The sequence below is a fragment of the Leptosomus discolor genome, chromosome 9, assembly GCF_034619465.1.
Source record: "Leptosomus discolor isolate bLepDis1 chromosome 9, bLepDis1.hap2, whole genome shotgun sequence".
In the NCBI taxonomy this organism is placed as follows: Eukaryota; Metazoa; Chordata; class Aves; order Leptosomiformes; family Leptosomidae; genus Leptosomus; species Leptosomus discolor.
The window spans coordinates 2,124,790-2,151,846 of record NC_141399.1 but is presented as its reverse complement, the minus strand read 5'-3'; the positions used below and the strand labels follow the sequence as shown (position 1 = coordinate 2,151,846).

The 27,057-nt window shown below is 47.4% G+C and overlaps 1 protein-coding gene across 7 annotated transcripts in view; it reads left to right on the top strand.

Moving 5' to 3' along the window:
- ITPR1 (inositol 1,4,5-trisphosphate receptor type 1) overlaps nucleotides 1-27,057 on the top strand; it is a 170,887-nt gene that overhangs the window by 129,346 nt on the left and 14,484 nt on the right. For all 7 annotated transcript variants that reach the window (XM_086470520.1, XM_086470515.1, XM_086470519.1 and 4 more), the window contains 14 exons: nucleotides 638-838; nucleotides 2,940-3,050; nucleotides 5,396-5,491; nucleotides 6,221-6,343; nucleotides 7,365-7,469; nucleotides 8,295-8,487; nucleotides 12,162-12,284; nucleotides 15,912-16,087; nucleotides 17,351-17,515; nucleotides 19,132-19,327; nucleotides 20,696-20,797; nucleotides 22,437-22,576; nucleotides 23,931-24,096; nucleotides 24,881-25,041. In XM_086470520.1, coding sequence (XP_086326646.1) covers nucleotides 638-838; nucleotides 2,940-3,050; nucleotides 5,396-5,491; nucleotides 6,221-6,343; nucleotides 7,365-7,469; nucleotides 8,295-8,487; nucleotides 12,162-12,284; nucleotides 15,912-16,087; nucleotides 17,351-17,515; nucleotides 19,132-19,327; nucleotides 20,696-20,797; nucleotides 22,437-22,576; nucleotides 23,931-24,096; nucleotides 24,881-25,041 — 2,058 coding nt within the window. The remainder of the gene's footprint in view (nucleotides 1-637; nucleotides 839-2,939; nucleotides 3,051-5,395; nucleotides 5,492-6,220; nucleotides 6,344-7,364; nucleotides 7,470-8,294; nucleotides 8,488-12,161; nucleotides 12,285-15,911; nucleotides 16,088-17,350; nucleotides 17,516-19,131; nucleotides 19,328-20,695; nucleotides 20,798-22,436; nucleotides 22,577-23,930; nucleotides 24,097-24,880; nucleotides 25,042-27,057) is intronic.

The window sequence follows — 27,057 nt, the reverse complement described above, 5'->3', positions numbered from 1 at the left end:
GGAGGAAACATGTTTCATCCGTGCTGATAAACCTGGCATTTCATTAGAGGAGCTGCTCCTAATCAGCAGCTTCAAGCAGGGATTACAATAATTATGTGGGAAGAAATGCAATTGAGAGAATTGCGTTTCGGGACGCCTTCCTCCAAGGCGTGCAGTCAGGTGCCTCCGTGCCGCTTGCGCAGGTGGTGCTGCTGCAAAGCCAGAGCCAGGGAATTGCTGCTCCTGTCCTGGAGAAAGGTCTCGGGAGGAGAGCGCCTTGAGTGGTGGTTAGCAGGGAAATGCAGCAGGTAGGCTGGAAGGAAAGCGTCCAGGCTCGGGAGAGCTTTCTGATCCGCAGCGAATGGCCTGTTCTGCGTCGGGTTTCAGTGCTCTAATGGATGCGCTCTGTTCATTGCTGCTTGTCTTCTATAACATTTGAAGCCAACAAGCTGCTCAAGAGAGCAGCACATTACAAGCCCGCCCTGAAAAAGCCTTAAATTGCTTGTACAGGCTCCAGTGAAATTAGAGCAATATACCATGCGGTGCAATTGTGGGTTGATGAACTTAATAAAATGTTACGATCCAAACATCAGCTTGTATGGTTTGTTTTTGTTTGTTTTTTTCCCCCTCTCCCCCGGCTTTGACACGCTCCTCGCAGAATTTCCTGCGCTGCCAGAACAACAAGACGAACTACAACTTGGTGTGCGAGACGCTGCAGTTTCTGGACTGTATCTGTGGAAGCACAACTGGTGGACTTGGACTTCTTGGTCTCTATATAAATGAGAAAAACGTGGCGCTGATCAACCAGACGCTGGAAAGTTTGACCGAGTACTGTCAGGGGCCTTGCCATGAGAACCAGGTAATACAGCCATAGCTGGGAGAAGCATCAGCCTTTCTCCCACCAGCCCTGGGCTGGGCTCTCAGTCTGCTGGACTTGTGTTGTCTTGCAACGCTGCTCACTTGACTTGCCCTACAAAAGGGGTTTTGGTTTGGGGTTTTTTTTCCTTTATAAACTCATAATAATCAACTTCTCCCCCTCTGAGGAGCTGAACCACTCAAAGCATTAGGGATTTTTCTGCTTTGCTAGGATTTAAGTTGTTTTATTAGACTTGACAGACAGGAAGAGTGGGGAATCTTTGTACTTGAAATACCTCGTAGGAAAAACACTGCTAAAACCAAGCTCTGTTGCCTGTTGTAAATGAGGCCAGAAACGTGCCCCCCCCCAGCCTGATGGGCGAAGGTTGAGCTCTGTAGCCTCGTTAATGAAGGTGACAACCATGTTGAGGTTATTTTCAGACATAGTCTTGTGTGTAGAACCGGGTGTGTGTTGCTGCCTGGCAGGGGGATGTGGCAGTGGTTCCCGCTGAGCGCGGGTTGGGTGTTGGTGAGGACCACCAAGTGTCTGCTGGGGGGGAGGCAGCCTCTATCCAGCTCCCCCCCAAACCACACTCCCTGTCAGAGGTATGTTCTGCTCTGAGCAGGAATAACTGTTTTAAAGCAAGCGTGTTACAGGGAAGACGCCACTGAATAATGGCAATAATCCTATCGGATAAAGCGGTTACTGACCCACAGCTGGACTTGGTCTGCTCTGTGCCTCGAAGGCTGAATCATCAGTGAGGAGTAGGGGAAGGTACTTTTTTTGCCTAAGCAGGAGTTTTTAGGTGCTCCAGAGTTACCATTTGCTCCAGTGGGAAGGATCAGAGGGCAGGGCAGCCGTATGCTCGGCCGTGCTTTCCCACTTCGCCTTCCCGCGGGTTGTACAGCCTGTTTTAGAGCAGCATCGCCAGTTAGTCAGGCCCATTTCTTCTGCCTTTGGTCTAAACGTGACTCTCGCTATAACTCTTTCAGTGAGTCAAATGAAGTCTGAAAGTCTAGAGTAAACCATACTGAAGAGATAGCTACCCCAAAATAGTTCTCCAAACTCTGGCCGCTTTATGGCGCTAACCTGACAGATAACATGTGCTCAGTGTGTGTGTTAGAATCATAGAATAGTTGGGGTTGGAAGGGACCTTTAAAGGTCACCTGGCCCAACCTGTGTTAGAGAACACTCGTCCCGTCGGGCTGGCATGACCTGGTAAGTCCTGTGTTCTGGGATGGTGGGTGTTACCCTTCTAACAAGCAAACTCCTGCACTTACGAACGTGGATGTCTGCTTGTTTTCTCCATTTGCGTGCTATTTGAACCATGGCATGGTACAGAAAGACTGGAATGTGACTTTTCAAAAAGTCCTGAGGAATATCTGTCCTCTGAAGCGCCGTTTCTTCGTGCGCTCCAACGTAATTTGCAGCAAAGCTAAACAAAGCATCGTGGGGGTGGCCGATGTTCAGCTGAAATCCTATCTATGCGAGAGGCTGTACGCGTCAGCTCATAACTGACGGTTTCTCTCCGTTATATGGATCAGGGTGAATAACAGCCATTAGATATGAGTATGGATTTTAGCAGTGGAGCTCAACAACAGAGCAGGGCTCTTGGCTTTTGAAGCCAGCAAGCTGCTGTTTTGGTTATAGACCATTGTAAAAGCAGGGTTAAAGGGTAAGCAGGAAGGTTATGGAAATTCACAATCTTTGGTTAGACAGGACTGAAGTAGGTGTTGATTGGCACATCTGAAATAAAGAAAACTCTCCCTAATCTTAGTAAAACAGTGTTCTTCCTTAGCTGTGTATTCAGCCTGGATGCTTTGGCGTGTAAATGCTTCGTTTATCGACTGTGTTGCTTTCTGCTTCCTGAGGCTGGGTGGTGTCAGTAGGACATGCCATGGCTGATGGTAGGAAAAGCTCGAAACAAAATGCCTTAATCTTTTGTTATTCCACTGACTGGGGTTTTCTGTTCAGTTATCCATCTCCAGCAGCTTGCGAGGTGATGGAAGAGGTGGTGACTCTTCTGTTCGTGGCCGGGTCACCAGCCTAGGCTGCATTTTTAGTGTAGGCAACTAGTGAAGTTTGATGATTTTTCTTTGGACAGAACTGCATTGCTACTCACGAGTCCAACGGTATTGACATCATCACAGCATTAATTCTCAATGACATCAACCCTTTGGGAAAGAAGAGGATGGACCTTGTGTTGGAATTGAAGGCAAGTGAATGTTTTGCATGATCCAAGTTAACAGTAAGATGAAACATAATTTTGTTGTTGGAATTATGTGGGTGTTTATTATATCCCAGTATTCATAAGTGCCAAAAAAATTATATATATCAGCGAGCTGGAGGCAGTGCCCAAAGATTGTTTGTCACAGGTATTTCATCTTTTAGATGATGACATGGAGCCCCCAGTCTTCAGATGAGGGGATGTGTTGTGGAATGAGTGGTTTAGATCACTTAAAGAATCACTGTCAAAGGTATCAGCAAAAGTAGTTTTGATATGGATTTGTGAAAGTGGGACTTAACGAGGTTCAATGGCAAAGTTCACCATATTACTTACTGCATGGAAGAAACCTACAAAGGAGAATTGAGTCAGAATCGAGCCAGAATGATTTACACAGAGACTGGAGGTGCAAAAACATAAGGGACACCTTCCCATTGAGTCACGAGGTTCAGAGCGAGACCCCTTGCTTTTTAAACTCTTGATGGAGCTTAGGTGCGGCTAGGCCCAGTCCTAGTCTCAGACTTGGACAACGGTTTATGTCTAATGGAATTATCTACATGGATTACATGAGCATGGATTCAGCATGCTGTGAGTCACTTACCAAGGATCTGTGGTGAGCAAGGGGTCTTCTCCACCTTGGGCAAGGATCTCCTAGTCTCAGGTAAGGGATCTCAAACCTTGAGAGGAGTCCCTGCTCGAGGGGAGGAGAGGAGTCCCTGCTCGAGGGGAGAGTCACCTGGCGTGCGGTCCAGTTCCAATTTAGGGAGAACTCAAACTGGGCTCATCCAGTGATCTGTCATTGGTAAAAGGTGTCTCTGCCTCAAGGAGCAACCTCAAGAGGCGTCCCAGCCGAAGGGCAGACCACCGCCGTGCAGCCACGCTGCCTAGGAGGGAGGGCTCAAAGGCTCGCTTAGGCTGCCCTGTTGATGGGATAAACTGGTTGGCTGGTGGTCAGATTGCCTACAGTGGGAAAGGGATGCACGAGACTCCTTGTACCCCCGACTGTCTTTGTTCCTTGATAAGTGAGTCTTGGAGAAACCACCCGCCGTTCACGTGTTAATCGCGTGACGGGTGATCCAAGCTCGTAGGCACCGATGCTCGCTGGGTCACTCGGCGCCTTTCTGGGCTTCCTAGAGGAGGTCCTGGCCCCGCTGCGGCTCAGGCCTTCGCCTCCCTTGGAGCCTGTGCCAACCTGCTGTGAGTTTGGTTAAGGGGTCGAGCGCATCTGTCACGGGATGCAGGCAGTCAAGAAACGCTGAGGAATCCTAAAATAATTTCCTGTTAAAAATTTGGAGCCAATGAAAAGGTCTCTGTTGTTGGTGAGCTTTCACATATACAGTGGAAGTAAAATTTCTCGTGCTACAACTAGTTTCCTAATAGTGTGTTGTGCTGTTGTTTAATCGGTTGCGCTTTAATCATCAAGAAATTTTTAGGGCTGCTCATATTAATGCTGATGAAATAATTAGCCCTGGTGCTGGCTTCAGAATGCGCTAGTAGGTCGTCTTCTAGCGGCAGTAGTCACAGAGCCCTTGTGCTTCAGCACAGGTTTTAGAAATATTTCCTTTCTGCCTTAGTGCCCTGTCGGGTAGTGCAATGTCTGGTTGTTTTCCGTTGCCAACTCACACCGTTATTATGGGTAATGTGGGTTTTTTTATTATTCTAAATAAAAAATGCTTTTAGACTCAATTAGCATTATACTTCAAAATTAAATACTTATATTGGTTTTTATTGTCAGCCATGATGGATTTTGATCTTAATTGTTCGTATTAAAGTAGTCTGGTGCCTTGTGGTAGTTTCCCATTTCCTCCCTCCGTTTCTTGGCATGAGCAGGTTGCAGAGTAATTTTCAGCTAAAAGCAGTGAAGCACGTCTGTGTCTTCAGCCTTGGCTGTCCTTTGGCTTAATCAACAGTATCTTCAGTAAAGCTGAGCTGCCCCATTTTGGAGTTGAGAGCTTGTAGTAGCGCTGCAGTGTCTTTAGAACAAAGCAAAACAATACAAGCTTGAAACATTGGCATTTTGGAAATCTAAACCTTGCCTTGGCGTAATTTGATGTCTCCCACTTAGCAGGGTTTGGGGAAGAAACTGGTAAAAAGAAAAAAAAACAAACTATCAAGTTGTATACCTAGATAATTAGAGGAGAGGGAATGCTTGGTGAGGTGAGGCTGTAGGAGCCCTGCAGTGGGCTGGCTGAGAAAATCTGCCTTGCCTGTGGCTTGTGTTTGTACAAACCAGGTATCTGAAGCCCTTCTGGGCAGCAGGGCTGGTAGCGTGTAAGCTGGGCGCCCTCGCTTCTTGCCTCCTGGCAGTGACTGCTGTTGGTTTTCCCTCTCTTCAGAACAACGCTTCGAAACTGCTCTTGGCGATCATGGAGAGCAGGCACGACAGCGAGAACGCCGAGAGGATCCTCTACAACATGAGGCCCAAGGAGCTGGTGAGTCCCTGGGTCGCTCGAAATTCCCGACTCCCTTCAAGGCGGGTTCAGCAGCGCTGGGCAGACTGGGGTGTGCTGCAAGAGGGCCGTGCGTGGATCGGTGGCAAGTGCAAGGTCTTTCAAGGATTTGGTTGAGTGAGTGCAGCATCCACAGGGAGCAGGTCCGTCTTGCTCCCAGAGCGAGTGGGGAAGCCCTGCTGAGTGCTAGGGAGGCAGCGTTCAGCGTCCTGCTTAAGGCAGGGAAGGGGCATCATCTGGCGCTTTGCAGTCCTCATGCGGGAGCCATTTGCACAAGAGACAGAGAGGAGCATAAATTTCTCGTGACCTAAAAGCTGTTCAGTAGCCTGGGCTGGTTAATGTGTGAACTGGTGGGGACACAAACGGGACAGTCGGAGTACGGCTGAAACGCTGTCGGCTCGTCTCGGTGCACGTAGCGACAGTGAGGGCCAGAGGTCGGGACGTGATGCCCCGTGCCGCGAGGGTGGCCCAGAAGGTCTTACCTCGAGGGGAACGTGCAGTTTAGCTGCTTGTGTTGATGACCTGGGCTGAAGGCGCTGAGTTCAGGTCTCCTGTCTTACCCTGGGTGTTGAGGAGCCCACTGACCTTCCTCTTGGGTGTCTATGCTCAGCTTCCTTTCACTTCTGTAAGGGTGGCAAGCGTGTATTTGCCTTAGCAGACTTCAACCCCAGCCTGAGCTGTCTCTTCATTGGCCTGTGTCTGTCTGTCTAGGTGGAAGTGATAAAGAAGGCTTATCTGCAAGGAGAAGTAGAATTTGAGGATGGAGAGAACGGGGAAGATGTTGCGGCTTCTCCGAGGAACGTGGGACACAACATTTATATATTGGCTCATCAGGTAGGATTGCGCCTACAGCTTTGGTAGCACCAAGTGTCACAAACTGTGAATAGCAAGAGGTCTGCTCTTCCCTGAAATTGTTTTAATGGCTCGCCTCTGAGACAAGCTCGCTGCACCTTCGCTTTTTATCAAAGCGAATTCCAACCCTTAAAGAATCAGAAAAGAAAATCCTGTAATACAAGAAAATTTTTGGAGTTTTCTTTGATAGCGGGAAGCAGGCAGGCTCTTGACCAAGTTTCTGAAGATGTGTGATTCAAGTTCTTGGCGGTCCTGCGAAGCCATGTATTATTTCTCAGCCATATCAAGGGTTACTTTATACTCACGGATAAATTCTGCTCACAGATCACTCGAATCGTAAGCAGAAATCTCACTCTGCTTTCACGGTTCTTGCCACATTCTCTCTCCATTGGAGCCAGTCAGGTTTGTTGTATTGATACAACGCGGTGTTTGAAGGGTGAAATACCAATGGGGGGGGGGGAAAAATAAACCTAGATCTACTTAATACATTGGTGCTGCATCTATCACTCCATTAGAGACTGCCTTAGCAGCTGAGAAAAACCCCCATCGTTATGCTGTAAGATGAATTTAGAGCATCCAGAAGCATTTTTGGAGCAGTGCTCTGTGCATCTGCTTTTCAAATGATGCAAATTTTCTCTTCCGTCCCTGCCTAGATACTTGTGTGATTAGCACACCTTCGAGTGAGGGCAGCTGTAGAGACTGAATGTGAATGTTCAGAAAGTTTCCCAAGTCAGGCCCAGGGTGGGGAGAGGATGGGTAAAAGAGGAGTACAACACGGATATATTAAAAAAAAAAAAATAAAATACATATTTGAATCATTCTGACTTACTCCCAAAATAAAGCTGCAGGGTGTCTGGTTGGAATAGAACAAGCCTTCTGTCAACTTTGCCCTTTCTTAGCAGCTGACTGCGTACTATTTCTTTTTTTATGCCAAAAATCAGAAATTTAATATCATAGAGAGACATCTGGTGTCTCCCACTCCCTTTGCATTCCTTTATTTTAGTTGGCTCGTCATAACAAAGAGCTGCAGAACATGCTGAAGCCGGGAGGTCAGATAGAGGGAGACGAGGCGCTGGAGTTTTACGCCAAGCACACGGCACAGATTGAGGTACCGGGAAGCGGGAGGTGTGGGGGGAATGGGCTGCTGGGGAGAGAGCCGCTGGGAAGAGACGGCGGAGTTAAACCCGGGTTCCATTATACATGGAGTTTTGATTGAACTGACTACCTGTGTGTGGACTGTCATCTTTGACATGAGAATCTGTGTGTACTTTGGTGGTTTTTTTTTTTATTTTATTTTTTGACAGCCGCTGGCGGGGGGGAGCTATTTCTGAGCTGTCATGTGTGGGCTTTAAGATGGAGCTGAGCAGAGCTCTGTTGGCAGGAGGAAGTGTAACTTCGCTTCTGTTACATTTTGGCCGGGTACTATTGCTGAATCCATAAAGTTAGTGAGAGCTTTTGCCATTCTTCCTGTATTAAAAGGATAATTTGGCCTGAGGTACAATCTAAGATGCTTTTTTAAAAGTCAACCACGCGCGAATATGGAGGGTTGACAAAACTCTCTAATAAGCAATATAAATATAACTGTTATTCCTCATACTTGCCTGTGCAATGTGGCTAAAATTTGCTAAGGTTCTCAGCTCGGGCGACCAGGCTGCTCTGGAATCCAGCGCAGCTTTGGTGCAGGATTCACTGAGTCCCTTGGGGATCCCAGTTAAGAACAGTACTGCCAGGATAAGGCCGCAGCATAGACATTATCAGTCTTGGAGCTAAATGTAGGCCTGCTTTGAAAGGTAAATTAAATGAAGTCTCTATCAAGCTGCTGTTCTACAGAAATGTGTCCAAGCTTCTCCATGTGAGGGGGTGGGGAAGCAGACAAACCAAGGGAAAAAAGCATTTAAAACCCAGGAAGACCTCTAATATGGCTGCTGTTCAGATTGTCAGGTCGGACCGTACCATGGAGCAAATCGTCTTCCCCGTGCCCAGTATCTGTGAATTCCTCACGAAGGAGTCCAAGCTGCGGATATATTACACCACGGAGAGGGATGAACAAGGCAGCAAGATCAATGACTTCTTCATGAAATCAGAAGACCTCTTTAATGAGATGAACTGGCAAAAGAAATTGCGAGGTGGGTTGCTGTCGCCGGTGTGGTGGTGTGGAGCGTTACCAGCAGAGCGCTGAGGTCAGGTTTTGGGGGTTTGAAACGCTGACTCGGTAGCAGATGGTTCCCCAGTGTGGCAGCAACCTTGATAACTGAAAGAGCCTGCTCCTCTGCACGGTGGCAACGTGCTGTAATGAAGTCAAGCTTAATGCAAGAGCAATATGGACCAACTGGAGGGGAGCCAGGGGAGAGCGGTAAGAAGGGTCACGGGTTGTCTTTTTTGAGATCCAACAGGAAGGAACAAATTTGTGGAGGCTTAGCTTAAATGAGAAGGCATGTGGAGATGGGGAGAAACGGAGAGGACACAGCTGAAGTAAGCAGTGGTCTGTTCCCTTCCCTGCACTGGATACACGGAGCAGCGCCCTTGCATTGCCAGGAGGAGTAAGGCTGGGTGATGCAGCTTATGGCATCTCCAGCAGTGAGATTTCAGAACAGGTGAAACATGCATTTTCCAGGGACAGTAAAAGTAGAACTCATCCTTTCTTTGGGCAAGGAGCAGACTGGCAGACAGGCCGATTAACTCCCTTCCAGCCCTGTGATGCTAAAACATCTGAAATCAAGCGTTGTCAAGCCCCGTTTTTCCCTCTGAGGTTCCCACTGGCAGCTAGGAAAACTTTTAAAATCGTATTTTAATTCATACAGTGCCACCGCTTCCCTCAGTTAAACTTTCTGAGTCGTTTCCTTAAATTATTTCTTTTAAATTGATTTCTTGTTTTGCTGAAGGAGAAGTGTTGCACACAAGGCTCAGCTGCAGTGGGCAGCGACGAGCAGTTAGAATTTACCAGCACTGACCCTCTGAAACGCGAGAGAGCTCTTCTTCCCTGCTCTAGTCAACATCTGCCGTCCGATACCGCTGCTCACATCAGCTCCACTCCAGTTGTTAGCGCAAGGGCACAGCCTGGCCCGGCACCGCCTCCTCGAGCAAACGTGAGCGTGGACGCGCTGCTGGCGGCCACCGAAACCTGCCTGCTGCGCCGGGGTGGGCAGCAAAGGCTTTCCCCTGACAGAGGCCTTGCTGGTCCTCAGTCAGCGTTGCAAGTCGTAGGAAAAAAAAATGAGGTGAGAAGGGACCTCTTGACCTTCCTCACTGTGAAAACTGGGGTTTTATAAAATTATCTCCCTTGTTGCCATCGCTGGTGGTTGCGTTTCGCCCTTTCGCTGTGCACCTCCAGGAAGAGGCTGGACGCTTTCCAGTTTGTTTTCAGGATGCATATGCACAGTTCACACTCGAGCTGATGAGGTGTTGCACATTTGGTAACGGAAGCTCAATATTTGCTTCTGATTGTTGGGGTGTATGTATACATATATGTGGTGATAGATCTTGTAACAGAGAAAAGCAACTTGAACCGTATTATTTAAAATCATCAAAGTCGGTATAGACAAGACTGCCTGAAACTTGGTCAGCTCTACTGAGTTGTTTTTCCTGTGTGTGAATACGAAATAGAGCGGAGCTATTTCCACTGAACGGTGGATTAGTCCTGCTGGAAGCATCGAAATCCCCAGGAAGCTGCTTCCTAAAATGGCTTGTAAGAGCTCTACGAGAAGTACGGGAGTATATGACATCCTAAACAAATGGGCAGCGTTGTCTTTGACAGCATCCATATATTCTGTTAGATTTTGTTGTTCCAGTTACTTTAGTTGTCTTCGAGGCTATCTCCAGGCAAGCTGTGAAGACCTCCGTGATTAACAACACCGCAAACTAATGAAGATTCACCTGCAGAGCTGGAGAGTGTTTCTTTTTTTCTTTAATAAGAGACTGGAACCCTTTAGTCTGTCTCCTAATATTCTGGTCTTGTTTGGCCCCTAAGTGATACTCTCACGGTTCTTTCTCACCTCTTGAATACAGGTTTGTGTTTCCGAGACGTGACCGGCGGGCGGGGCGCTGTGCTGCACACTTACAGCTTATTCAACCCCCAGACACTTCTTTTAAAAGTCTCTATAAAGGCCCATGTATTTCCCCCTTCAGCTCGTGGTGCTGACCTGTCATCTGAGCACCTCAAGTCTCCCAAGGTCTTAATTAAGAATTCAAACGAGCCTGCCAAAACCAGGCGGCAGTGCTACATGGGGCAGATAGTCTGTGCCCAGCCCCAAGGGAAGGTTTAAAGTAAAACCTGGATGTAATGACCCTTTGGATTAACTATTTCCTACAAGTGCTTTCAACCTGCTTAGAAATTCTCCCAGTTAAGATGAAATCGAGAACAGAAATGATACAGAAATCAGCGCGTCGTACCTGCTCCGTTGCGTTTCAGCGAGGCTCAACGTGTGCCTGGATAACGAGGCGCAACGAAGCCTGTGTTCCCGCAGTGAGGGGGTGCCTTTTTGTCGTCCTCTCCTTTGCATTCAGCTGTTCACTACATTTGCTTTTTATGTGCATTTCAGCTCAGTATAATGAGGGGTTGTACGAGTCTTTTAACCCATTTTTTTTTTTGCTTAGGATGCTAAAAGTGGCGATTTGCTGAAGACAGGTGGTGGCTACTGTGAGGCTCAGAATTGCTGCATTCATTAATTTACTTCTCAGCCTCAGAGTTTGCATTTTCACCTTTTCCCTAAATTTCACTGCGAGCTTCTCTTCCTTTGCTCTCTGATACCTGTACACGTTGCCTCCTTCCAGCAGGGAAAGACGTTAGTTCTTTCCCTTCTTTGAGAGCATTTTTCACAGATTTTTCTTTTTTTGCCACTCTAGATTTCAGGAGTACACAATTTGCTGTACAGTAAGCCTGCAGGAGCTAAAATCGGGGATTTTGCCTGGATGCAGGAGGAATTACTGTAAGGCAGCTTCTTAGCTGTCCTCGTCTTCTGGCCCACGACCACTTCCGAAGCTGAATCTCCCTGCTTTCTGTGCCTCTTGATTCGAGCTGCAGAGATGATTAATTAATGTCAGGAGTCATGTTAAGCATTTCAAACGTGGAGCTGTTTACCTGCGTGCTTAGCTCTGTGCAGCTGTGCTTGTGTCCTTTGCCCCCCGGGCAGAGGGAAGGCCACTCGAGCTTCACGCCGTTACTGCTCTGTGGCTGTCCTGGTCTATCCTCCGCGTGGAGTAAAGGTCTCTTACCTGCTCGGCAGCCCGTCCTAATCATTTGAGCTTTATTGCTGTGTCGTTACGCTGCATTTTGTGTCTTTCTTGTCCCCCTTGCCCTCTCTTCGCTGCGTGCTTTCTGGCTTGCTGCAGCGGAAAAGAAGTGTGAAGGTGGGCAGCGTCTCACAGAGGTGAGAGCTGCTGGCATCAGCGTAACTCCCGGGGATGGGGCTGAATCTCAACCGTTGCCAGTGTGTACAAATTTTCCTCCTCCTCATTGTTCTTTGTGTGATTCTGAGTACAAAGGATATTATTAAGGGAAACCTGCAGTCCTTGGCCTCTGCATTTGTGACCACGTTCTCACGCTGCCACTAAATCACGTTTGAAGATACTTTCCTTTTTAACACAAGTCCTCTGCCTTAAAGCACTATCTGGGAAACTGGAAGTACCCAAAGATCAAGAGTAATCAAATAAACTTCAGAATGAGCCATGAATATTACTGCTCTTGATGCTGTGCTTTTGGGCAAACTGAAAAACTGGGTTTTGGTGGAGATGAATTTTTTATAGAGAACTCTTTTATTTTTTTAAATGTTTCATTAAAAAGAGTTATTTTTCTCTTTTGCAGCTCAGCCTTTCCTGTACTGGTGTGCTCGCAACATGTCCTTCTGGAGCAGTATTTCCTTTAACCTGGCTGTCCTTATGAACCTGCTCGTGGCATTTTTCTATCCATTCAAAGGAATTCGAGGAGGTACGGATATTTAACACACAAAAATATGTGAACCAGTAAGGTATAATGAGCCAAATTCCGTCCCCCACTTGTGTCTCTGCATCTCTGTTTACTTCAGTGGGGACAGTAGAACAGAAATTGGCTTTTTTTTAATTGCCATGGTTTAAATTGTGCTGTGCTGACTTTTTCTTGAGGCATTCGCAAGGAAAATGAAGAGCCATGCTCTTTCCTAAGGGAAAAAATTATCAAAGACAGACATCCACCTTTAATTACTTGACTGTTCTACTTTGTTTTAAAGTTCTGTAATTAAGTATTGAACTAAAAATATGAGAAATGTTATATTTTTTTTTTAATTTCCTTGAGCTTGCATTTTATTAATGCCATTTTCCATAGAACTTTTGTGGTTACGTAGCACTTCAGGAGGTCTCCGAGTGGTGGGGTTGGGCGAGTGAGATTACCCTGCGCGGGCAGGTGAGGCGTTGGGGGGCGAAGTGACCCGCCTCGTGCCGTGAGGAATCGGTGGAGGGTACAGAAGAGCAGCCCAGCTCCCTCTGGTGCTGCCTCTCCCCTGCGAGCACGTAGAGCAGAGGTTGCCCCAGGGAGCAGCGTGCCAGCCATGTCCCCTGGCTTGGGAGCAACCTGCGGCTCCGAGGTTCCTCGCCAGTGGTGGGCAGGAGCTGGGCTGCCATCGTTTCGGCCATAAAGGATGGGTTAACGAGCGCGGTTCGTGTGGGATTGCACAATCCTGCTGCAATAGGTCTCTTGGAAGTTGCTCTCGATCCAAACAGTGGGTTTGTGTGACCGTGGTGGTTCTTAGAGCCAATTCAGTAAATAGTCCCGGTGGAGTCCTGATGAGATTCAGCTGTTCTGCCTTAGATCCGGCCTCTCCCAAGAGATGCAACCCCGGGGCAGGTCGAGGGGTGGAGTCACGCCAGCAAGAATCGGGAAATCTGGAGAAATGTTCTTGTGAACGCGCCTCTCGTGTTTACCGCTTGCAGAGCTCTGGTGTAAAGGAAATGTCGAGGTAGGAGTTGAGTTCTTTCCACATCCGTGTCAACTGGAGTAAATAAGGACCTCAGCAGTAAAACCTCCTCCTGGGGGGGGGGGGGTGATTCATGGTCAAGCCTTCGCTTCCCCTTCTTTGAGATTCACCACGCAACAGGGCCGGTTAGGTGCTTATCTTGCCCTGTTGAACTTCCCTCTGCCTCCTTCTCCCCTTCATTGCAAACTACAGAACCCAAAGACGAGGCAGCTCCAGGATAGCAGTACCCTCAACGTGACAGCAGTATCAGCTGAGCTCTGTGTGCAGCATAAAAGCCGCTTCACCCTTTTTGCAGCTCACCAGTCATTTCAGGTTGAGGAGAGACATAGTTTTAGCCAAGTAGTGTTTGACAGCAGCTGATGGTCACAGTGGGTGTGGGTTTAGGGGTTCTGCGTCCTGATAAAGCCTGGGAGAAGGTACAGGATATTTGAGACCAAAACCCGGTGTTCCTGAGTGGGGAAAGAGTATCGTTACCTTCTGCAACCCCAGGCTGTGGTTTCGGCTGCCGTACCTCTGCGTCACACCCTGTGGCAGCAGACCACGGGGCTGCCCGCTTCCCCGTGCTGGCCAGCAGTTGCTTGAAAGGTTTTAACAAGCGTGAAGAGCAACTGAGTTTCTTAATTTGAAAGAGCACAAGTTAAAATTTCAAAGTCTGTATTTGTGGCTGCTAGGAAAGCTGGTAATTAGTTCACTGAGATTACAAGTTGAGAGACTCGGGGGGATCGTTTGGCATTTTGAAGATGCCCTACCCTACATATTTGAAATGCTTTATTTATCAGGTAACGTTTTGATAAAATCTCTTTCTCTACTTGTTACAATCAAAACTGAAAAATAAATAAATACATGTGTGTATTATATGTAGCTTAAAAAAAAAAAAGACTCTTCAAAACAGACCATTTGGGGGAAGTTAAGTGTCTTGAGTTGCTCAGACACGGTGAACTGAGCAGCTGATTAGCATCTGACTGTAGCAGAAGCGATAAAACTTCTGACTTGAGGAGCAGAAACAAAACTGGGTGCCTGGCCTTCAGTACTGGAATGCTGAGAATCCCAGAAGCAGCGAGAGCTTCCTCCTGGTTAGACGTTCCTCCTGCCCAGCCCCTCCTGCCCGCAGCCGTGTGATGGCCTCCACGTGCTGGCAGCGGGGCTCTGAGGTCGGGCTGGGTGCAGGCGGTGGCTGCCGAGTGCCCGCCGGCTTGGCGAGCTTCGTTTGCCAAGGGCCGAGACGCCGCTCGCCGTCTCTCTCTGTCCCCGGGAGGGAGAGGCCAGCCTGTGCCCCGAGCCCCGGAGTATTCGCCTCACCCGGGTCCCGCTAAGGTCTTCCCGTGTCCTGGCGTCGCGCTCCTCGTGCGGGAGCAGCCGGTGGCGTCGGGCCTTTCCAGGGTGGCTGGCGGAGGCGGGAGCTGAGGATCCCTAACAAGTTATTTTTGCAGGGCTGCTGCAACCTCTGAAAGCAAATAGATCCACGTGCCTGGCTTTGGAGTAGCCGGGGTGTTCGGACGCCTGTGCGGGCGCAGGCAGGATCCTGCAGGATCTGCCTCTCGTGGCGATCCCCACATCAGCTTCTGCACGTTTTTGTTCCCTCTCCCCTCTCTGGGCTGTTTATCATTCCCACTCGGGTGACTCGAGCTCTGCACCTTTTGCTGTTTGACAGCTCAGGCAGCGGTGGCAGCGTTGCTCTGGGATCCCAAGCTCCCTTTAGACGGCAGAAACATCTGTTCAGCTTTATGCTTATTAAGTTTTAATTTCCATCTACCCTCTGCTGTCTTTATTAATCTGCAGTGATTTGGAACAAAATTAAATGGCTGCTTGTGCTAGTCAGATGAGAGTAATATTTCCTAAGCCTTCCGAGTTTGGGCGTGGGGAAGAAAAAGCCCTCTGAGTATCTTGCCAGTAAGACACAACAGTCCTCTGAGTATGTGCTTGCAGAAGGGCTGTGAAATCTAGGCGGGGGGGGGGGTCTTGCCTTTTTGTCTGTCGAGGAACCAGTTGCTTGAGGATAACAATAATTTTTATGTTAGTTTTAAGAAGAAGATGTCTCTTATATTCTGCACAAACCCAGGGTAAATGGTGTTTTCAGCTGAGTATTTTTTATGGCTCTTTCAGAGGAGTGTATTTTTAGCAACACGGGCTTGATGTTATGTAAGCAGACGGTCTCACGGGACAGTCTAAATAGAAGCAGAAATAGCAAGAGATGACAAAAACTGGTACGAGGTTTTTGACCAAAAGCATAATAGGAGAATCTGCTGTGAATCGGGACCTGGAGGAGTGTGTTGTCTGTCTTCACCTCCCATTCACTGCCTCTACGGAGCGCGTTAGCAAAATGCCTCTCCTCTTCGGCGTTCGAGGCGTTTAAGTAATGAACACTAAAACGAAGAATCCTGTAATAAATACTGGCGCTTGTCATTTACATAATCCTTCAGTAACGAGTTTGTAATTAAAATCTGCTGAAGGCATCGGGCTCAGGTGTTCCACTTACCGCTTTGAAATCAGAATGTCTGAACGTGAGGCTTCACCAGAGAGAAGATAAAATGGCAGTGATTTGGTTATTTTGGGTTTGTTTTCTTCGGCTTTGAAAGGGGGTTTGGTTTTTTTCCTCTCCACCCTAGGTACACTGGAGCCCCACTTGTCAGGCCTGCTGTGGACAGCGATGCTGATATCCCTGGCCATCGTTATAGCTCTGCCCAAGCCCCACGGCATCCGCGCCTTAATCGCCTCTACGATATTACGGCTAATATTTTCAGTTGGTTTACAACCAACTTTATTTCTTCTGGGTGCATTCAACGTAAGTATCGAGTGGGCTTTTTTGAAGTTCCTGCGTCTTATGGAAGGGTTTCTTACCTGCTCGGGAAGATGTCAGGCCAAAATAGCCTGCGATGGGACTGGTGGGAGGAGTAATTCCCTCTTTGGGCTGTTTCTAGCAGAAGTGCTTTGCTGTTGTTCGTTTAACCCTGGTTCCCAAGGCTGGAGACCTCCAAGGTTGCGCTCTGTTTTGTCACAGTCTAGAAAGAAGCTCCTGCCCCAGCCCGAAATGTAAAGTCTCTGTGACCCTGAAGTACTCGGTTATTCACTCCAACCCGTCTCCCGCTCAGCGACTGAGCTGCAGCGTTTTCGGGGTTGTGCAGGATTCACTAAGCAGCGCATTTCCCAAATGTCTGCCTGCAGTCTACCTGCCAGCCAAAAGCTGACTCGAAGCAGTTTTGCTGCAGTAACGTGTGGTCTGAGCGTGCAAGCTGAGCCACCAGAGCACTTCATTAACGCTCAGACCCGGATACTTGTGGTCTCTGGTGGCAAGCGTGCCAGAAGCGTTTCTCCCTGCCTGAGTCAGCAGGAGCTGCGCAAAGATGCGTCTCCTCAAAGTCTTTGCCTTTATCACCAAGTGCCCAGCTTTCAAGCGCATCATTTAAAAGCGCCCCTTGTCTTAAAAGTACCTCGCTGAGCCGCTCCAGAGTCGTGTTGTGAGGGGGGGGGGTGGTTTTTACTGGTAATTGCAGCACTGAGCAGGTTCCAGGGGAGCCCAAGGCAGCTTTCCTTCTGGTGCTGGTGGCTGGTGCTACGCAGGAGGATTCCTGGGCGCGTGGTTCCGGAGTGAGTTGCTGAGGGGATGTGGAGCACTTGCTTCTTGGTGATCCATAGCGTTTCAGAAACGTGAGGCTTGCTGTAGGCTGGCGAGTTGTTCGACTGCAGAAGGTGCCATGCTTACAACAGGGTTGGTCTGGGTTGGTTTTTCTTAGGGAGGTTTGCCTCTCGCACCAGGGGACTGTGGTCACTTTCTTCTTTAAATCTTAGTCTTGGTGCCTTTCGCCACCAAGCTGGAGACGGGAGCCAGTGCGCACGTTTTACTGGACACGGGCGGTTTTGGTTTTGGCTCGGCTGTGCCGAACACGCCACAGAAAGCAGATTTTTGACTGACACATCAAACGCTGTCGTCTGGCAGACGCTGTTCAGCGTGGTTGTTGATACCGTCATGGAGCTGAGTTATCTCCAAATTGCCTCTTTTTCCTGAAAGCCACGTGTTGTAACTAATCTGTGGTTAATCTTTCCTTAGGTTTGTAATAAAATAATTTTCCTGATGAGTTTTGTGGGTAACTGTGGAACCTTCACTAGAGGATACAAGGCGATGATCATGGACGTGGAGTTTCTTTACCACCTGCTGTACCTTCTGATTTGCGCTCTGGGCCTCTTCGTACATGAATTCTTTTATAGTTTGTTGGTAGGTATTCACTTTGCCCTCACAATGTGTCTGTAAGGTCCCATCTCTGGCCTATCCACGTGGGTCGTACACTGCTTGCGTGCTGGTTTGTACTGGGAAACTGTGGTGCAGGCGCTGGAGACAGTGCTTGGGAGACGCAGCGGTGGGAGGCTGCGGGACTCCTGCCTCTTTTCCTGATTTGTCCGGACAAGCAGAGATTTTCTTTTGTTCTTCTGAAGTATATGATACGAGACGTGTTTAAGGTTAAATTTAATTCAAATTGCTCATTACAGTAAATGTGTATGCAGTTGCAAGGAAGGTGTTTAGCATTTCCCTGTGCAGGTTAGTCCTCTTCTCGGACTTCTAAGGCATAGATTTTCCAGGTTAGACGTAGAGCTTGTGACCCTGCTTTGACATCCAAGATAATAAAACAATTTAAAATGTCGTGACTCAAAGTAATATAAATACCTGGTGAAGGTTGAAGTCATCTTAGGGTCATACAAGGTCTTACATGAGGAAAAAAAAACAAAAAAAAACAAAAAAAACATGGAAAAATCTAGCCATAGAAACGTTAGCTGAACAGGAGGCACTTTTGGAGTTACCATGCTGTAAGTACGAGGTGCACAGTCGTTAGGATGGTTCACTCTGTCACTGTCAGTAACGATAACCCAGTGTCCGTGCTTTTGGAACGTCTCCTTAGCTGGGGCTCGGCTCCAGACCTCGCACGACTGGGATGCCTGGCATACGTGTTTTTTCTGTGTGGGGTGGAATTCATCTTGCACAGCACAATACTTCTAAGAATAAGCACTGAAGGAGTATATCTAGTGTTGGTGGAGAAAATGCGTCACTTTTAAAGCAAACCTTAAATCCCATTCAGAACACTGGTTTTGTCCTTTTGTTTGGCGCTTGCTCCTCCTGGTACCCGAACTGGTGGTTTGCTGTGTCACACAGGTCAGATTGAACAAATACCCCTTCTCTCATTGTCAGCCAGCGTAGCCAGCAGCCTGCCTGGGCTGCACTGGTGACTTGTCACAGACCCAGAGGAGCGAAAAATGAAGGAAACATCTGTAAAGAATTTAAATAAAGAATATTGTTCATTTCATTACACACTTAAACCAGGACTTAAAGGAAAGAGCTAATTGCATTTTGAATGAGCTGTTTTGAGATTGTGGTGGGGCAGACAGTACTATAAAAAGACGCAAGGGTTTGTGTTGGCAGCCTTAAGTTTAAAGCACGTGCTGTCTGTCTAGCGCTTGGGCAAGAATACCTGCCCTCGCACCAGGCAGGGACTTCTTCCCAAGCTCCTGCTCAGGACTGGAGTCTGTGAAGTGCAGATGAAGAGGAGGGTAGAGCTGCCTCCATTCTTTGTGTTTCAAAGCGCGTGGCCCAAGGCTGGGACAGCGGGGGTGAGGGATGCCATCTTCCTCACCTCCTGCTCTTATTTCTCTTTGCTAATACGTTAAATGTCACGTAACTATAAAAAGGCAAAAAAAGAAAGAAAAAGGTGCTGTAAATGCTCTTTAAAACCTCAGGTTGGTGTTGTTAACATGCAGTTACGCCACCATGGAGGGTGCCACCGGTGTTGTTGGTAGTACAGGTGAGAAACAGCCTTTTTGCCTTCGTTTGGTGTCCCCCAGCTCTTTGACTTGGTGTACCGAGAAGAGACCTTGCTGAACGTCATCAAGAGCGTCACTCGCAATGGACGTTCCATCATCCTGACGGCTGTCCTCGCTCTCATCTTGGTCTACCTGTTCTCCATAGTGGGGTACCTCTTCTTCAAAGATGACTTTATCCTGGAAGTAGACAAGCTCCCCAACGAAACGTTACTGCCAGGTGGGTACCGGCGACTCCTTTCCACGGTTCGTTCCTCAGGGCATGTTGAGCGCCTTCCACCTTTTGGCAAGACAAACCAAAATTGCCTCGCCGCTTCGACAACTTCTTTCTTACAAAGGACACTGTTTAAATAGAAAATACACTTTAAAAACAATCCAACTGATTGGGGCAAATGGATACCCCGATAGTTTTACGAAACGCCGCAATTTGCTGCAGCATGAAGAGGGGCGGGGAGGAGGAACCCCTGGAGATAGCACTTGGGCTCTTCAGCACGCGGTTGAGACTTCTCTGCTCGCTGTTTGCTAAAACAGTTGAGATTATCTAATTCAGCTACACCTACTCCCTCCCCCAGCTTAATTACGAGCAGACTTTAGGTAGGCCATCGCGGAGAAGGCTCTGCACTGGGAGAGTTCAGTTCTGCCTCGGTTTGCCGGATCTTGAATGCTCATATTGGCTTTTCGTGGTGGGGTTTAGTTTCAACGTAACAAAAATTAGTGTTTTATCTGAAATAGCAGACTGAATAGAAATGAAGGGCATCAAAGGGCATCAGAGAGATGCTCCTGTGAAGTAGCGGTTTATCTCTCTAATTCTGGTTTGCTCATAGTTTTATAGACTGTATTAACCTCCCTCCAGTACTGGCTACAGTTTAAATTCTGTAGCAGACTTCTCTGCGCTGACCTTAGGTGGCTTATTGTAAGTTAAAAATTGGGGTGTTTTTCGCACCCTGCAGCATCAAGCTACTAACTTAGTGGGTGGGAAGCTCCTGCTAAGAAATGAGATTTGTTAGAGGAGAGGTTTGGGTTTTCTCTTGATCTGTCTTTGTTTTTTTTTTTTTCTCTAACACTTGAGCTATTCGGACAAGTATTATTTGACATTCCCACCATTTTTTCCTAATTTTACTGCCAACCCTGCGAGAGACCCAAACCTCACTGACCGTGTTATTTCAAGTTTCCATGCAGCTGGAGAAATGCCAAAGACGTATTACTGTGTGGCATAGGTTTGATTCGATACTTGCGAGGCATTGAAAGGCCGGTTTTCAAGGCACCTTCAAAACTCACTGTGCCCTAGAACATGGTAATTTCGGAACAATTTCAATTACCCTGTCAGCTTTGGAGCTGATGCAAAACAAATGCACAACTTCGGTCTTTAATCCACAGAAATAAGAAGAATTATATGCTTGAATTTAAGGTCATTGAATGTGTAAATCAGAGTGCTGCGCCCTTCTAAACTCTAGGATAATGGACTATTCTAAATCTGCCTAGTAATTGCACACAGAGTATGGTGGGGTACCTTAATATCTGAGAAGTATTCTTGCAAAGCGTACGAAACGTTTAACTATCTGTTTGATTCATCACCTTCTGTTTTTAGATCGCACGGAACCAGGTGAGACCATGACGGGAGAGTTTCTCTATTCAGATGTATGCAAAGCAGGGAGCAGTGACAACTGCTCTTCAATCATTCCTTCAGACCGTAAGTGTCTGCCGTCGCGTTCCTAACTCGCACCCTGACTTTTCACGCTTTTGCTAGTTAAGCACCTTGAATTAAAAAAATAATAACGTCTTTAAAAATCCTGTGAAATAAATCTGGGAACCAAGCTATCATGAGAGTATCTTACTTGGAATGGGGTTAATCTAGGCCAACAGCACAAATAACATATGTCATGTGAAGTGATTAAACTAGAGAAACTTAGAACTTCGATAAAACAGCCATACTCTTTCGTTTTCTACCTTACCCGTTTGAGAAGGAAGTGATGCAGTTTACCTCTTTGCCAAGTTTATTATTTCAAAACGTTAGGCTATTGAATGTGATCTCGGAGGATAACACCCTGTGAAATATGGAGCAGAACATTGTTTATCGTCAGCACTCTTCTATCTAGCTAACTACTTGTCTAACCGAACTGTTTAGAACGATCATGGCAGGAAGTACGCAGTGGATTAAGCAGGCAGGGTAGGTCGGGGGGGTTTTGAGATCAAAAAAGTGCGTGCAAGGTATTGCTTGTAGCATAATCGCCAGCCTCAGATTTGGTGTTGAGATATTTCAGTTTTATTTTCTAGAAAATGTAATTTACTTCTCGGAGATTTACGGTGCTGGCTGAGAGAGCCAGGCAGAACATTGCTGTTTCTCTTGGAAGTGGAGCTCTTAACGTGGTCAAACGTTTCAAAGGTCAATAATGGCCACGAGCCCATGCTCGCAAGAGGAGACGGCTCTGTTTTGCTCAAGTGTCCTCTTTGATAAACCAAGATCCAGCGGTGATACAAGAATAGCTGCTTTATTCAGCTCTAGGAGGAGTGCTCTGCTCTGGCTGCAGGAGAGAAAACACCAGAAGTGTTTTTATATCGTAAATAATCAACCTGATGTCAGGGTCTTCTGTGGCCAGGGATGCCTCTGATGCCCAAATCTTTGGCCATTTCTCTACCATCTTGGGGCTTGGCTGTTTCTGGATTGCACGGGGGTTTGGGCATTTCGAAGGCTGTCTGTGGGATCTGCTCATGAGCAGTTTTATGATGAAATGAAAGCCATGAGGCTTTTAATGTGGACAGGGAGAGTATATGAGATTAGGTAACTAATTCTAGCCGTTCTGCAGCTGAAACAGTGAAGTTGGAGGCTTCAGCCATTTGAAGAGAGGGTCAAAAAAAAAAGTGCGTTGCTTTTTTAGTAAAATGCTGTTTCCATAAGCAGTGATATTTTAGCCATTTGAAAAATCCGAGTCGAAGTTGCCATTTTGAGTGCAGCCCAAAGGCTGTGCAATCTGTCAGGCACCAAGGGAGAGTGTAAGAGGCAACACTTTGTCCTCGGAGCTGTCAAAAAGCTAGGATTCTGTATAAACAGGCATCTGGTGATCTGAGCTAGGCATGCTAACAGAAATGGAAAGAGAGATTTAACCAAGACAGCAGTTCAAGCACGAAAGGGAACTCTGGTGGTGGGGAATGGAGGGCAGGCTGGAGCCCGAGCGGGGCCCCGCTCCGATGGTCGGCTCTTTGCGACGCTGGCTGGGAATCCGGCCGGTTTTGCAAAGGGGAGAGAGAGCCTAACCAGCAAGGAATGGAGAGAATTATTTAAAACTGATCTTCTTGCCTTTGAAACGTGTCTTTGCTTGCTGTGTTAATAGAACTGATTGCTGAAGAAATGGAGGAAGAGAATAAAGAGCATACGTGCGAGACGCTGCTGATGTGCATTGTTACCGTACTGAGTCATGGGCTCAGGAGTGGGGGTGGAGTAGGTGATGTGCTCAGGAAACCATCCAAAGAGGTAAATTATCCCTGAATGGGGGCGGAAGAGTGATAACCACGTAGGGCCGGGGATCTGGTTCTGCTGGGGAAAATGTGTATACGCTCCCTTTAAACAGAGGTAGGATGCATCACAACTGGAAGGGACCGCACTTTCCCTCGGTGTAATACAGTTAAATCTCTGCAGTGTCAGATTAAACAGCAGCCGCTGCAAATAAGTTTCTACCCGTCCTTTTTTTAGGGCTTTTTTTGTAGCTTGAGGGCTGTCCAGAATGGGGCCCAAAGGAACAGAACTGGCGTAGCCAGCAGTCTGTGCTTTGGGAGTTGGGGGTCTGAAGAAATAAGGGAAGTACAGGCTAGGGAAAGAGTAACGTGGAGTAGCAGGATGGAAATGCGGTGGTAGCTGATGCCGCGCTAGGGGCGTGAGTTTCTGTGGGGAGCATCCCTAGGGAAAGGTGAGGTGTGTAAAATGGGATGAGAGGACAGGGACCACGATGGGTTGGAGCTGGGACTGTGGGAAGGAAGGAGGGATGGGTGGTGTTTGGAGCTGTCATCAGAAAGCGAGGACCGGGCTAAGCAGCAGGAATTTTTCATAATACCCAAAGCCGCCCACATTGCTGCTGCTTTAGCTGTTTGTGCCCCTTGGAGTCATGGGCTGTCCTCCCTCTGACCGTTCCCCAAAACCCCGTTAGGGGGCAAAGGAGCAGGCTCCGTCAGAGTGACCGCCTTCCTGTACTATCAGCAGTTTCAAAGCGCTTTCTAATATTTAGCCTTATTTTCAGCTTACAGTGGTTTAAAAGTCTCATAATTCTTAGTGAAAGTTGGGCAGGATGATTCTGAAATGGAGGTTAAGTATTCAGCCCGCAATAAATACGAGGTGACCACCAGGAAGTCCAACTTAGTGTCCACATACGTGGTTGTTAGCATAAATGAAATGAATACCGTCAAATTCCAGTAGAAGAGTTTATTGTCAACACTGGAACTATATCGATACACAAGCAGATTAACGTAAGGGTGTAATTTGGATGGGCTTGTAGGGCAGGGGTGAGGAGAGAACAAATTTTGGGGGTGTGAGACAAGAGGACAGACTTGGGCACAGTAAGCAGAAAGAGCAAGTCTGTAGAGATCACCTTCTGGTAGGTGCCTAATTTGGCTTTTCTTTCAGTCATCTTGCATTTTGGTTTCACGTAATGTTTGGAGTTCTAAGTTATTGAAGAGCGTGAGAAATGGAGGCTCTAAAGGGAGGGGTGGTGGGGCAGCGCAGTCTGTTGCTGAACTGAGAAAGGCATGGTAAGGGTTAGACGCGCGTGTATTTGGGTGGTGAATTCTTAAAATATGTATTTGGGTCGTTAATTCTTGAAATACGTATTTTGCAGGAACCTCTCTTTGCTGCTAGAGTGATCTACGATCTGTTGTTCTTCTTCATGGTCATCATTATTGTCCTTAACCTGATTTTTGGTGTGATCATTGACACTTTTGCTGATTTAAGGAGTGAGAAACAGAAGAAGGAAGAAATTTTAAAAACGACTTGCTTTATTTGTGGTAAGTGCTGGAACACACCTGAAGAGTGAGGGCTTCCTCTGTCCAAGTCAAAAGAGATAGCTGCAAGCTAGCAGGAAAATGGAGTCTCGAATGACTGGCTGTTCCTACCTTGCATTCCTCAGCTGGTTGAAGCTCTCGGGTATCACGTGCACGGGAGCTTGGCAGCAGGAAGAGATGGGGAATGTGTGCCCAGTGTACCCTTTTTTCCTCAAATCCTTAGTTTCTGTTCCTGCTGCTTCAAAGAATAGTTTCCTATTGGAACGGGAGAGATTTTTGTAAGCAGGCGTTTCTTCCAAGGGCGCAGAGCGGGGTTGAGTAGCGCCTGCGAAGGGTTTTCCCGTCAGGAAGCTGGGAATTAAGGTGCTGAGCCTTTGAGGCCGGTGTGCTGAAGTGACCTGCTCATGCAGAAGCTGCACAACACACAGACTGACAGAAATAACCTTTGGAAGTTTGTGGCAAAGCAGATGTTGCTTTTGGTATCGTTTTGCCTAAAAATAGGAGATGCGTTGCGAAATCCAGCATTACGCGGTAACTACCTTCTTTTAACCCAAAGTGTTCTGCTGTGTGTAGTAACCGTGAGCAGCACTTGTGACGCTTTCTTTCCTCTTCTCACGACCTTGTGGGCATTTGTTGGAGTTTATCCCTGTTATTCAATGTTCATTTAAGGACGGCTGTGGCTGCTAGGAAGCGCGGCAGACTTTATAATCAGGTTTTGTTCGTAGAGCTCAATTTTCTGAGTACCGGTTTGTAAATACTGAGGGTTATATGTGTGTCGCTCTTGTAGGTTTGGAAAGAGATAAGTTTGATAACAAGACAGTCACATTTGAAGAGCACATTAAAGAAGAGCACAATATGTGGCATTATTTGTGCTTTATCGTGTTAGTGAAAGTGAAGGATTCCACAGAATACACAGGACCAGAAAGTTACGTGGCAGAAATGATCAAGGTGAGTTTGGAGTTTTGCTTTTTTTTTGTTCCCCCTGGATTAGCCCAACCTACTGGCATACTTGATAAAAATGGTACTCTGTATTTTATGGGGTTTTGTAAGCAAAAACTGGGTGTAAGGCTTTTTCTACAATAACAGGCTTAATCCAATGCCTTTCCTCGTCGAAGCATCTCCTAAAGACGAGGTACTTCAGACGGGCTCGGCACGACAGCTCGATAAAGACGAGGGCAGGTGCAGGCAGGGGCCCTCGTGGGAGCCGGCGTGTGCGGCAGCACCGCGGTCACCCGGCGCCCTGCGGCCGCGAACCCGCGGCTTCTCGGCCCCTGGGGCCGCCTGTGGGTCTGCCGAGGAGGCGGCGGGGAGCGGGGACGGCAGGGCGCTCTCGGGGGGTTTGAATCGGGCGAAGAGAAGCTATTCTGTTTGGAAAACTCATGTTTAAGGGAGAATATTTTCAAGCTGGTGGAAGTGTCTGAAGTATAACAAGCAGCTTGTAACCTGTCCCAGTATAAATGTCTCAAACGGACTTGTAGGATTTGTTGTCACATGATTTTAGCTTATTATAAAAAAACTAAACCTACCATCTATTCAACTGTAAGGCCTTTTAATGAGAGAATTAGAAGCCTCATCTCTGCCAAGCTGCAGGTTCATAGCTCCTGGAATTAGATCCTAAACCCCAGTTACTGCTTTGTGTGTCCTCTGGCTGGTGAGCAAAAGCTGCTCCTGACTTACAGCGTTTCAGTTAGTTATTTCTTTATTTGCCTTCGGACAAATAAATAGCAGAATCCTTTCCTAATTTGTCTCTAGCTGTTTTGCTGCGGAGGTGCAGCCTGCCTTTAAGTGGGCAATTTGTCATGGCCCGGTCGGCATGTAAATCCCACCAAGATCTCTTCGAGGTTAAACATGTTACTTTGGGGTCACTAAAGTGTGTGTCCTGGTTGTGGATTTCTGCCTCTGTAATGAGGGCTTAAAGAAATCTTGTGAGCGGTCACCTGACAGAGGATTAGCACAGTGAGATAACCAAGTACATCACTGCTGCTTTCTAGTCTGACTGATTATATTGCTGCCTTTATTTATCCCGCTGCCGCAAGCATAACTTCAGGGGGAAGCACTGTACTCTTTGAAATGTTTCTGCTTTTAAAAGGTGATTTTGTGTTGTGTTCAAACTAGGGGTTTTTTAAAAAAAAAAAAAAGTTTCCATTTATTAACAAATTATCATTTCAGACTCACAGTTCAAATTAGACAAGAACCAAAACCGAGTCACTGAATGTGTTTGCAATAAAGGCAAAACCTGGAGAACTTTTATCAGAATTCCCATTCACAGGAGTGTCAGCGAGGGCTAATTGCTGCGTGTTGAATGGGAATATGGATAAATTATGCATAGACCAAATGGCTCACACAGATGCAATTTTACATAACTATATGCTGTAGGTAGAGGTTTGGAGTATTCCTTGTAGTTGGTGGGTTTTTTGCATTTCATGAGGAGCCAGTTTTAAATGGAGGGCTAACAGCAGGGCCTCGCTGCAGTGCTGCCCAAAGCGCGGTGCACCCGTGCGAGCTGCGGGGTGGGAAGTGAATTGGCTTTGCCCACCAGCGGTCTGCCACGGCCCGGCACGGGCGTGACCGGGGCAGCTGGGGCTCCTGCTGCCCGCACACCCTCGTTCTCGACAGCGTTTGGCAATCCCCCCTCTTCCTTAGGACTGATCTGGCAAAGCTGACTCTGAAAATCAGAAGCAATTTCCTTCCGTCATCCTTTAACGCTGAGGGATGTTTAACATCTTTCTGCCCTAGAAAATCTGAGTGAAAAGCACAATGAATATATTTCTTCACCAGACCTGTTTAAATACTTCTGTAAGAGTCAGAAATCCTTTTTTTTATTATTTTTTTTTTTCTTGAGTGGTATCTAGGAGTGACTTGGGGCACGGTTCATCTTTTCCTCAAGCCTTCTGTCTTCGTCTCATGGCTCTAGAAGGGCAGGCGAAAGGAAAGCCTGAAATACGTCCGTGGATCCACGGGCTG